This window comes from Mesocricetus auratus, unplaced genomic scaffold, assembly GCF_017639785.1.
Source record: "Mesocricetus auratus isolate SY011 unplaced genomic scaffold, BCM_Maur_2.0 Super-Scaffold_100011, whole genome shotgun sequence".
NCBI classification, from domain to species: Eukaryota; Metazoa; Chordata; class Mammalia; order Rodentia; family Cricetidae; genus Mesocricetus; species Mesocricetus auratus.
The window spans coordinates 22,995,726-23,008,759 of record NW_024429195.1 but is presented as its reverse complement, the minus strand read 5'-3'; the positions used below and the strand labels follow the sequence as shown (position 1 = coordinate 23,008,759).

Below are 13,034 nucleotides of genomic sequence, written 5' to 3'. Positions count from 1 at the left end.
AGCAGTTTCTTTTCCCAGTGGCTAACCTTGCCACAATGAAAGCAAACTCCACATGGCATTTCTTCGATGCCCACCATCTCCTCTGAAGCATATTGGTGCTGCCAGGAGCAGACATGTCTCACTGCCATGAAAAGCCTCAGGTAATTAAACATCTTAAATCTTATGTTCTGTAGGTCTTTGATGTGTTTGAAGACTGTCTATCAGCCGGGCGTTGGTGGTGCACACCTTTAATCCCAGCACTCGGGAGGCAGAGGCAGGCAGATCTCTGTGATTTCGACGAGGCCAGCCTGGTCTACAGAGCAAGTTCCAGGACAGCCTCCAAAACAATACAGGGAAACCCTGTCTCAAAGCCCCCCCCCAAAAAGAAGACCATCTGTCTAAATATATTTGTTTAGCCTTGAAAACATACCTAATATGACTACAAGTTTTATTATTATAGGTGAGTAACTACTAACCTGCATTTTTAAATGAGCTGCATAAGCTTGTTACCTTAAGCAAGAATAGAAACATGTATACAGTGTAACAAAAATAACTTTAAATTTGTATCAATATACCAAACACCATGCCAATGCAAAATATTGAAAGTTAATAGTTGTCTTTTTATCCTATATTCCTATATTCCCACTAAATGATGACAAACATCCATAACCCACAAATGACCAAAAACTACCCACCTAACCTTTGGGAATGTGGGAGTTGTGTTCTCTAGACTGATTCCTACTATCTGTATTTTTTTAGGGAACCTGAGAAAATTGAAATAATGGTCAAGTCCTGGGAAATCCTGTTATTTATTGTTCAGTTTCTATGCAATGGTGAAACAGAAGGCTTATCTGCAGTTCTGGCTAGAATAGTCTGTGAGTCTGGACCATCTCATCCAGCAACCTTGGAACCTTTCTGGATGCAGAACTCTGAGGAAACTGCAACAGAGGCACTCTGAGAGACTGGATCACCTGAGCCACCCATTTTCATTGTTTTCTGCCCCCTTGTTTTAAAAACACAAACTTTCAAAGGTTACACACATTATCTGAATTAACACAAGTATGAACTGTGAGTTGTACACAGCCAAAGATGATTTTGTTTGTTTTATGTTTGAGCAAATAAAATAAGTTACCTGTCTTGTAGTTTTCCTAGATTTATTTCTTTATGTCTGTAGCTAGGATCTTAAGGGGGGTATTCCCCCAATTAAACCTGATCTCTATTAACCTTGAATAAATCCATAGCCCTCATTTCCTGTGGAAATAAGCATAACATCTTTCCCAAAGCAATACATTTTTGAGTTCCATTTTAAGATAAAGCATTCCTAAATTATGTAGGCTGGTTTAATACGGCAATCTCTTTCATAATCCCATGTCTCCCAGGAGCTGTCATTTGCTTATCAGCATTCAAAAAATTCAAAGATAGCACAACACCATACAGGATCCAGACTCACTTTGTGCTTTTCATCTTTGTGCAGCTTTTTTCCTTCATATTACTTTAAACACTGTAACCTGTGTAGAGGCTTTTTTCTGTCTGAACCTGTTCTGCATGAGCAAAATCTTAAACTGCTAAGCTTCCACTGCATCCTCTGCCACAGAGACTTATTAGTTATGAATGCTTGGTCTAGCTTAGGCACATTTCTGGCCAGCTCTTTTACTTAAATTAACCTGTTTCTCTTTGTCTGTCTTTTGTCTTGGGGCTTATTACCTTTCTTATTTTTGTATATCTTATTTTCACTGTTTCTTTGTGTCTGCCTGGATTCTTATCCCGGGTGTGTCCCTCATTCTCTCCTCCCTTTTCCAGCCTAGATTTCTCCTCCTATTAATTCTCTGTCTACCAGCCCCACCTATCCTGCTCTTGCCTCGCCATTGGCTGTTTATCTCTTTATTAGCCCAACCAGGTGCCATAGGCAGGCAAGGTCAAACAGATGCAATACATCTTTACCTAATTAAACAAATGCTGCATAAACAAATGTAATTCACCTCTACACAGTTAAAGTAATATTCTGTAGCAAAAACAAATGCAACACATTTTTGCCTGGTTAAACAGATATTCCACAACATTTTCCAATTGTTTTTCTCTGTTGAGATTAGACAATTTCAATTGATTGTGCCTTTTTATTTATTTATTCATCACCCATTTAAAGACATTTAAGCATAATTGCCATAGTTTTCCTTTTGTACTTCTTGTACCTTTTTTTTTTTTTTTTTGAGTCAGGCTTGGAACTTGCTATGTAGACCGTCCTATAGAGATTTGCCTTTCAAGTACTAGTCATTGAATTGTTTTTACATGATTGTAATTCTATAATTTTAATAAATTTTGTGAAACTTCCACCCTTTTAAGCTAAAAATTAAACTAAGCTGGGTGGTAAGCATCCTGTCATCCCAGCACTCAGGAGACTAATGCAAGATGGTCTCCAGCTTCAGGCTAGTGTGGGCTACATAACAAGACCCTGTCTCAAACAAACAAACAAACAAAAAAGATCCAACTAAAATTCTAATAGTCTTTTCTGTTCCTTTCTTTGCAGACTGTGTGTGAGCCAGGCTGTTTAGAAACAGCTGTTCCTTCACTAATGCTCTACTCTGTACCAGCTCCTGTCACAGTGTCCTTTCACCATCCCAGCATTGAACCTTGCAGTCCTTCCTTCGTTAGGGAATTACTTGATGTTTTTAATCTCAGTGGTTGTGGTTCTCCACTCTAGAAGTTTGACTGGGTCCTCATGCTATCCTGTACTTTATTGAATAAATACAGTATAGTCATAACTTTTTTTCTTGGTTTTTGGATCTCTCTGTATAGCTTTGGATCCTGTCCTGGAACTCACTCTGTAGACCAGGCTGGCCTCAAATTCAGAGATCCTTCTGCCTCTGCCTCCCAAGTGCTGGACAATTTTTGTTTGTTCTAAGCAAAGTTCATCCTAGGTCTCTGGGGTACCCTGCCTCTGATTCCTGGCCCTTAGGAGGGAACTCCCTCTCTGGGTTTGGGTCCCCAGTTCTGTAAGTCATGAGTTGGTCACTTCCACAATTTCTGTACCATTTTTACTCCAACACATCTTGTAAGCAGGAAAAATTGTAGGTTGAAAGGTTTGTGGCTGATTTGGGGTCCCTGACCCTCCACTAGAAGTCTTGCCTGGTTACAGGAAATGGATGATTCGGGCTCCCTAACCCCAATTGCTAGGAGTCTTAACTAGGGCCATCCTCATAGATTCCTAGGAGTCTCCATTGCTCTAGGATAGAACCAAACATGAATGGCAAAAGAAAAGGAAAGAAAAAGGGTCAATGAAATGATTCCTAATGATATTCTGCTATAGTCATAGATTGGTGCCTAGCCCAACTGTCATCAGAGAGGTTTCACCCAGCAGCTGATGGAAACATGCAGAAACCCATAGAAACCCAAACATTAGGCAGATCGTGGGGGAATCCTGTGGAAGAGGGTGAGGAAGGATTGTAGGATCCAGTGGTGTCAAAGGCACCACAAGAAAACCCACAGAACCAACTAACCTGGACTCATAGAGGGTCACCAAGACTGAACCAACAGGTAGCCTGCAAGGTTCTGGCCTATGCCTTCTGCATATATGTTACAGTTGTGTAACTTGGTCTTCTTGTGAATCTCATAACACTGAGAACAGGCCCTTTCTCTGACTCACCTTGTCTCCTACTGAGTTGCCTCATCTAGCCTTAATGAGAGGGGAGTTGTCTATTCTTATTGTAACTTGATATACCATGGCTAGTTGATATCCATGTCCACCTGTATCAGAAGATAAACAGTGGAGAGATAGATAGGACGGTGTGGGGGCTGGTTACTGGGGAGAGGGGTCGGGGCAGGGAACAAAACAAAAAGTCCAAGCCCAGTGTGACTGGCTGTTCTAGTTCTGTCTGTGGTCAACATATTCTGACCCATGCTAGTTGGTCATAACCTTCCATTAGTAGGACTAAGGGCTATCTTCATGCCACAGAGACAAAGCTGAGCTGTTTTAACAGAGGTCTTCTGACCCAAACAGCCAAAAATATTTACACTGTAGCATTTGCTGAACTTGCCTTTAGTGACACCTTTATTGATTTAAAGACAAACTGACAAACATGAAGCCTTTGAAGTCTGTCTCCCATGAATATGGTGTTGCTGTGGTACAAGGCAGCTCCTATGGGCAACAGCAAGCGGTGGGAAGGGATCACACTGCCCTTACTTTGATTACTTTCACCTTGGAGAAAGGTAGGCTCAGTGGTCCTTAAATTTAGCAAGCATTTGGTTATTCACTGGGAAACTTGTTAAATGGGCCCCACATCGAGTTCCTGGTTCAGTCAGTTAGAGGTGAAATCCAGGGATGCTCATCACCAACAAGCGCCCATCTTGGGGTTCTGGTTAGGGCCACATTTGCTAGCCACTATTTACTTTGTGAAATATTATTCCTTCATAAATTTTTAGGGAAATCCGGATGGATAGTAGATGGTTTGTAATGTCTTCTGAAGAGCAGATGGCCTGATGTGTTTTTACAGCTCTTTTGAAGTATAGTTTACATATTAAAATTTAACCACTTCGGGCTGGAGACATAGCTCAGAGGTTAAGAGCACTGGCTGCTCTTCCAGAGGTCCTAAGTTCTATTCCCAGCAACCACATGGTGGCTCTCAACATCTATAGAGAGATCTGATGTCCTGATGATGGACATGCAGATAGAGCACTCATATATATATAATAAATAAATCTTTAAAAATTTAATCATGTTAAATTTGCATTTCAGTAAATGCTCTATAGTTGCACATCCACAACCCCTCCTGTGAACAACAATGCCACTGTATTGAAAGCTCCCTCTTACTGCTAATCTATTCTGCTTGTTCTCTATTTATATATGTGTTAAGAGAAGCTTTTCTTGAGAGGAGCCTTCCCGCCCGCCTGGTTCCAGATCCGCATCAGTCCCAAATAAACACACAGGAGGCTATATTAATTATGAAGCTGTTGGCCTTGCTTGTTTCTTACTAGCTAGCTCTGACTTAAGTAATTACCCCATAATTGTTAATCTAAGTATGTTTCTTACCAGAGAAAATTCCGGGCCTCCTACCCCATGGCGTTACATCTCGAACTCTCTTGTATTTCTCCTTCCCAGAATCCTCCTGGACTCCTAGCCCCACCTATCTAGATTCCTATAGGCTCAACAGTACTTTATTGACAAATAACAGGCAAATAACAGGACTTCCCCAACATATATGCATATTTAAAATTATTTTTATCTGTATGTGTGTTTGATCTGAATGTGTGCATCACATATGTGCTTGCTGCCCATGAGGCCAGAATAGGGTGCCAGCTCTTCTGGGACTGGGGTCAGAGATAGTTGCAAACTGCCATGTGGGTACTAGGAATTGGACCTGGATCCTTTAGGAGTAGCCAGTGTTCTTTTTTTTTTTTGTATTTTTTAATCATTTTTAAAAAATTTTAAATAGCTTGTTTTGCATGTCAATCCCAGTTCCCTCTCCCTCCCCTCCTCCCGCACTCCCCTTCCCCCCACCCTCCCACCCTATTGCCAAATCCTTCCACATAGGGGATATCTAGAGTCTGTCATTTTACTCTGGGTAGGGTCCAGGCACTCCCCTAAGAGTCCAGGCTGAGAGAGCATCCCTCTTTGTGCTATAGGCACACAAAGACTGTTTGTATATCCAGGATAGGCACTGATCCACAGCTCAGGGCCCCATAGGTTGCCCAGGCCTTCTCGCTGACACTCACATTTGGGGGGTCCAGATCAGTCCCATGCTGGCCTCCCCACTGTCACTCTAGGGTCCAAGAGCTCTCCCCTGTTCAGATCAGCTGTCTCTGCTGGTTTTGCCAGCCCATTCTTTGCCAATTTGCTCATCACTCCTCTCTCTCTGTCAATGGGTTCCTTGGGTTCAGTTCAGTGATTAATTGTGTGTTTGCCTCTGCTTCCATCAGTCACAGGATGAAGGCTCCCGGATGGTTATAGACATCAAGTTCATTATCAGGAATGGGCATTCGAGGTGGTCTCTCCACTATTGCTTAGCTTGCCAGTTGGTGTTATCCCTTTAGATCACTCGAGGTCGCTCTGGTGCCTGATCTGTATTCGATCCTATGATTCCCTCTTCCCCCTATTCTACCCCCACCCCCTCAACTTCCTGTTCCCCCATGACCAACTCTCTTCCTCTTCACCCCCTCTCTTCTTCCCAGGTCCCACTCCCCCCCACCCCTCGCCGTGTTCCCCATCCATTCAGGGGATCTTGTCTCCATCCTCTTCTCTTGGGTACTATGCATATATGCATATCTTTTAGGTTCTTTCCTGTTTCCCAGACTCTCTATCAGTGGAAGTGCAAACTGGCACTATCCTGATCCATGTCTAAAATCCATATATGAGTGGGTACATACCATGTTTGTCTTTTTGCGACTGGGTTACCTCACTCAGGATGGTTTCTTCCAGTGCTATCCATTTCCTTGGGAATTTCAAGATTCCATTGTTTTTTTCTGCTGAGTAATACTCCATTGTGTAAATGTACCACATTTTCTCTATCCACTCTTCAGTTGAGGGGCATCTAGGTTGCTTCCAGGTTCTGGCTATTACAAATAATGTTGCTATGAACATAGTGGAGCAGATGCCCTTGTTGTATGAACTTGCCTCATTTGGATATATGCCTAAGAGTGGAATTGCTGGGTCTAGTGGTATATTAATTCCCATTTTCCTGAGGAATCTCCATACTGATTTCCAAAGAGGCTGTATGAGTCCGCACTCCCACCAGCAGTGGAGGAGTGTTCCTCTCTCTCCACATCCTCTCCAGCATAAATTGTCTTCGGTGTTTTTGATTTTAGCCATTCTGACAGGAGTAAGATGGTATCTCAGAGTTGTTTTGATTTGCATTTCCCTGATGGCTAAGGATGTTGAGCACTTTCTTAAGTGTCTCTTGGCCATTTTAGCCTCCTCTACTGAGAATTCTCTATTTAGCTCTGTACCTCACCTTTTAATTGGATCCTTTGGTGTTTTGGAGACTTGTTTCTTGAGTTCTTTGTAAATTTTGGAGATTAGCCCTCTGTCAGATGTAGGGTTAGTGAATATCTTTTCCCATTCTGTGGCCTGCCTTTTTGTCTTTTTGACTGTGTCCTTTGCCTTACAGAAGCTTTTTAGTTTCAGAAGGTCCCATTTGTTAATTGTCGATCTCAGTGCCTGTGCCACTGGTGTTATGTTTAGGAAGTGGTCTCCTGTACCAACTCGTTGAAGAGTATCTCCCACTTTCTCTTCTAAAAGTTTCAGTGTGGCTGGATTTATGTTGAGATCTTTGATCCATTTGGACTTAAGTTTTGTACAAGGCGATAAACATGGATCTATCTGCAGTCTTCTGCATACCAGTACCCAGTTATGCCAGCACCATTTGTTGAAGATGCTTTCTTTTTTCCATTGTACAGTTTTAGCTTCTTTGTCGAAAATCAAGTGTTCATAGGTGTGTGGGTTAAAATTAGAGCTTTTGATTCGGTTCCATTGGTCTACCTGCCTATTTTTGTGCCAATACCAAGCTGTTTTCAGGACTATAGCTCTGTAATAGAGCTTGAAGTCAGGTATGGTGATGCCTCCTGAAGTTCCTTTATTGTATAGGGATGTTTTAGCTATCCTGGGCCTTTTGTTTTTCCATATAAAGTTGATTAATGTTCTTTCCAGGTCCTTGAAGAATTGTGATGGAATTTTGATAGGGATTGCATTGAATCTGTAGACTGCTTTTGGCAAGATTGCCATTTTTATTATGTTGATCCTACCAATCCAAGAGCATGGGAGATCTTTCCATTTTCTGGTATCTTCTTTGATTTCTTTCTTTAAAGACACAAAGTTCTTGATATACAGGTCTTTATTTTCCTTGGTTAACATTATCCCCAGATATTTGATGCTGTTTTTGGCTATTGTAAAGGGTGATGTTTCTCTGATTTCTTTCTCAGTCACTTCATCATCTGTATATAATAGGGCCGCTGATTTTTTTGAGTTTACCTTGTATCCTGCCACATTGCTGAAGGTGTTTATCAGCTCTAGGAGTAACCTTGTGGAGTTTTTTGGGTCACTTATGTAAACTATCATATCATCTGCAAATAGTGAAAGTTTGACTTCTTCTTTTCCTATTTGTATCCCCTTTATCTCCTTTTGTTGTCTTATTGCTGTAGCTAGAACTTCAAGTACAATATTGAAGAGATATGGAGAGAGTGGACAGCCTTGTCTTGTTCCTGATTTTAGAGGAATTGCTTTGAGTTTCTCTCCATTTAGTTTGATGTTAGCTGTTGGTTTACTGTATATTACTTTTATTATATTCAGGTACATTCCTGTTATCCCTGATCTCTCTAGGACCTTTATCATGAAGGGGTGCTGGATTTTGTCAAAGGCTCAGCATCTAGTGAGATGATCATGTGGTTTTTCTTTCACAGATTGTTAATATGGTGGATTACATTGATAGATTTTCTAATGTTGAACCATCCCTGCATTCCTGGGATGAAGCCTACTTGATCATGGTGGATGATTTTTCTGATGTGTTCTTGAATCCGGTTTGTGAGTATTTTATTGAGTATTTTTGCATCAATGTTCATGAGGGAAATTGGTCTATAGTTCTCTTTCTTAGTTGTGTCTTTGTGTTGACTTCTTTGCTGTGTGGGCAGGTCTCCTGAAGCTGTACTCGCTGGGGTTGGGGTCTTGGAAGGGCTGATGTCTTTCCTGAAGCTGGACTCGCTGGGGTTGGGGTCTTGGAGGGGCTGATGTCTTTCCTGTGTGGGCGGGTCTTCTGGATGCCAGGAGCGGCCCGAAGATCAAGGGGGATGGGGGCAGGGCGGGCGGTCCCCGCCAGAGACCCAATCTCACCTGAAGCTGGACTCGCTGGGGTTGGGGTCTTGGAAGGGCTGATGTCTTTCCTGAAGCTGGACTCGCTGGGGTTGGGGTCTTGGAGGGGCTGATGTCTTTCCCGAGTAGCCAGTGTTCTTAACCACTGATCAGTCCCTCCAGTCCTTATATATGCATAGTTTAATAGTATTCTAATGCCTGATATAAATATTTTATTTGAAATGAACTATTGATAATTTTATGCCAGTATTATAAATAATAGGCTACACAAAATTGAAAAAAATGTTTCAGATAAAAAACATAGGTCTTAGTCTTCATAAGATTGCTATATTTACTTTTTTTTGTTTTGAGACAGGCTTTCTCTGTATTGTTTTAGAGGCTGTCCGGGAACTCACTCTGTAGACCAGGCTCGCCTCGAACTCACAGAGATCTGCCTGCCTATGCCTCCCAAGTGCTGGGATTAGAGGCGAGCGCCACCAATGCCCGGCTGCTATATTTACTTTTATTGGCATATCAAATAAATAATATTCCTAGAGTCAAGTTGAAAAATGAAATAAGAAGACTTCACTTTTTTTGGGCAGTTGAGATGATTAATGGGTAAAGGTGCTTGCTGCCAAGCCTGATGACCTGAGTTCAGTCCCATGTGATGGAAAGAGAGAACTGACTCCAAGTGTTTTTCTGACCTCCACACCCTCATACCCACTACACAGAATACATAAATGCAATTAAAAGGCCTTTATCCTTTGGTCTTTGAAATATTCAGATATAGATGAAATGTAGAAGAGAGCTTAAGGGATTCTGTGTCCAATCTGACTTGATTTCAATCATTGTTGGTAGTTTGGCATTCTTTCTTTATCTTGACTAGCCTTCACCATCTATTTGTTTCTGCTACTTCATACTCAGTCTTGAAGTTGTGTTGTTTTTCCAGAAATACTTCTTCCTATGTTATATAATGTTAATGAAACTAAATTTTTTAGGAAAGTAAATGTGATTCATTTTGTCAATTTTCAAAATATTAAGTTGGTATCCCAGCAACCTTTGAATGAGTGTAACTGAGTCTTAATGTTTCATTGTGGACTTGTGAAATTCATGTCCTGCTTCCTTGTAACTTGCTTCGGCCATTGTTTAGTTGTGATACTGCTGATAGTTTGTGGAATTCCTAAAGTTTGCTCCTCCCTTTGACCTTTGTTACCATTTAAATATGTTCTCATTCCCTTCTATATGTTTAGTATGTTTCTAATAATTTAGTATGTCCAAGGCTTATGTATACATTATTTCAGTCATTATTTCCTTGGGCAAACCCAGCTGATCAGTGAGAATCACCCAGAGGTCATAACACAGTGCCAGGGAGTTTATTTATCCCAGGAAGTTGTTGATCCTAGAAGTTTGGTATTACTTTCACCTTGGTGCCTGATTTGACATTGTTCTAGTATATACTCAGTCTTATTTTCAAGATTGTGTGATATTTTGGCAGAAGTGAAATAACAAACACCACTGAATTAAGTTTAACATTCCTTCTCACTGGTACTCAGTGAGAATGACTGCTGTTTTCATGGGTCTTATGAGATGGCAGAGAAGAGTAAACGTTAATGAGCTAAACTGAAACTATGACTCAGTTTTCTAATGATTTGACAAAATATATGAGACACTTTAAGAAGGAGAATTGTATTTTGGTTTAGAGTTTTAAGAGTTCAGTCCAGGGTCACTTGTCCCTGTTGTCTTTGAACCTGTGGTGGGAGCTTATGAGCAAAGAGGCCTTTCCACCTCAAGGTTGAGTGATAGGCCCGGAGAGAAAGGGGAAGGGCAGAGGCACACCTCTGTGTGACCTGACTCTTCACTAAGCTACTTCTGTGGTGGGTTCCACCACTTCCGACAGCGCCCATCTGAGTATGAAGCTGTTCACACTTGGGCTTCTGGGAGGTATTCCAGATCCAAGCTATAGCAGAAGCAACACTTGGATGAAGTGCAGGGGACACAAAGTATTTGCTCTGCTGGCAGGGGGTTCTCAAGCAGTGTCTCACACACCCAGCATCTGTGCTGGGCATTAAACAGCCAACTGGTTGTACACAAGATGAAGAAAGGACTTTCAGAGAGAAGGAAAAACTATGCATCAAGGAAGCAGGGCAGCTGTTTGGGAAACCATAATTGAAGTGGAAAACAAGAATAGATGGCGCAAGTCAGGAAAGATGAGTTTGTGCACTGCAAGGTCTGATTTAGGCAGGTCTCATGGGCTCTTCAGAACAACTGGTGAACAGAGAAATCTTAGGAGGAAAGCGGCATATGGGGAAGTTCAGTTTTGACTTGACAGACTTGCAGGTATGTGCAGAGAGCAAGTACTTAGTATTATTTGTGGAATGAAAGAAGAAACAGGTGTAATCACAGGAAACAGAGAAATAGAGCCTGCATGTTGGCCACTGGTACTTGGCCCATGTTCTGGCTCACTGTCTTACCATAAGATTTTCATAGAAAAAATCAACAAGGCAATTAGCTCAGTAGAAAAATAGCCAAAGCATAGTTAGTGGTAAACTCACAGAAGGGGAACTCTGAAAGGTTAAGTAGGTCTGTGCTAACAAGTTCAAAGTCACTGTAACTACCCAGGATATGCAAATAGAATTCTGATCCTGTGATGGGAAAGTGCTTAAGTCTGAAGAAAAACTGGTTTTGACTTGGATGTGAACTCACAGAAGTCTGATGTGCTACTTGCTGGCAAGTGTTAGCTGGTGAGCCATTGTAGAGTGGTGAGTGGTCAGCCTTGAGAAAGTCAGAAGACCTACTTGATGGCATTTCCATTCATATAAACCCTGTACAAGGGCTGGAGAGATGGCTCAGAGGTTAAGAGCACTGGCTGCTCTTTGAGGTCCTGAGTTCAATTCCCAGCAACCACACCGTGGCTCACAACCATCTGTAATGAGGTCTGGTGCCCTCTTCTGGCCTGCAGGCATAAACCCTGTACAAGAGACATGTTCAACTTAGAGAGTGAAACAAAGTATGATGTTCTATGTATAAAGTCAATTAAGGAAAATAATATTATTGTAATATGTGCTAACAGATTAAAATACCGAGTTTTAGAGCTTGGTTATCTCTAATGGGGGTAAGCAGGAAGGAAACAGAATTGTAAGCCTTCCTTTGAAAGTGTGTCATTTACGTACTTGTGCATGTGTATGGGTGCACACTCCCCACAGCATATGTATGGAGGTGAGGGGACAACTTGCAGCTATCTGTCCTCTCCCTGCACCATGTGTGTTCTGCAGTAGAACTCGGGTCATCAACCTTGATAGAAGGTTCACTGACATGCAAACCATCTTGCCTGCTTACAATGTTGTAAAAGTAGGTAACAGTTCCCAAGTATTGTTTTAAATTCTTTTTAAGATATTTGAAGTGTTTCAGTGAAAAAAATCTTGTACCTAGACAATTTCAGATTTGTCTTTTGCTCTCAAAGTAAAATATTTTCCTAGCATCTAAATAATTTAAAGAGCTACTTTGCAGATTTGACTGATAAATGAGCTTAGAAACTATTTGGTCTTTCAGAAATGACTTCAGCAACAGACTCACACAATGCCCTCTGTAGTTCCTGCATCTCCCAGGATTCATCCTGCGTGGACTCCTAAATCACGTCAAATGCCTCAGCTGCAAGTTCCTAGCAGAACACTGAGATTTTATCCTGTTGTCAAAGAACCAAAAGCCATCGGTGTAAAGGTAAAAATGATCAGGAATATGAGACCTGCATTGTATATCCCTTTACAGTGCAAGAGAAGACTTCTTAACACATGTATTTCTATATTGTAACAAGTCACTTTAAAGTGGTATTTACCGTAGTGATGTTCTCAGGCTGAGAAGTACCTTCTTTTACAGAGTGATGTGATAAAAGACAATTACAGTAGTGAGTTATTCTGTGTTTTCCTTTAGCCTTGTGCTCAAACCAAGACAGAGTCCTTGTTGTTAAGCTTTGCAACTTGTGTGTAAGATGTTTGGGTTTTGTGACTTCATGTGATTTCACAATGTGCCATCTGCAGTGTGAAATGGGTGAGTTGGTTTGCAGTCAGAGGGTTTTAATTTCCTTGTGAAGTTCATACTACCAAAAGAAATTGCAATGTTTGACTTCTTTTTCTTTAGAGTCCACGAAAGAGGAAGACAAGTCACAGCACAAACCCCCCTCTAGAGTGTCACGTTGGGTGGGTGATGGATTCCAGGGACCATGGGCCAAGACCACCCTCTGTCAGGTACCTGGTTGTCAGCCACTGTTTTATGCTCATTTCAAGTTTTC

The 13,034-nt window shown here is 41.5% G+C and overlaps 1 protein-coding gene across 1 annotated transcript in view; it reads left to right on the top strand.

The window, feature by feature from the left end:
• The window catches only part of Larp1b (La ribonucleoprotein 1B), a 54,623-nt gene that overhangs the window by 24,042 nt on the left and 17,547 nt on the right, over nt 1-13,034 (top strand). The window contains exons 2-3 of the mRNA XM_021226897.2: nt 12,299-12,466; nt 12,884-12,990. Of these exons, the coding sequence (XP_021082556.1) occupies nt 12,326-12,466; nt 12,884-12,990 (248 nt within the window). The 5' untranslated portion in view covers nt 12,299-12,325. The remainder of the gene's footprint in view (nt 1-12,298; nt 12,467-12,883; nt 12,991-13,034) is intronic.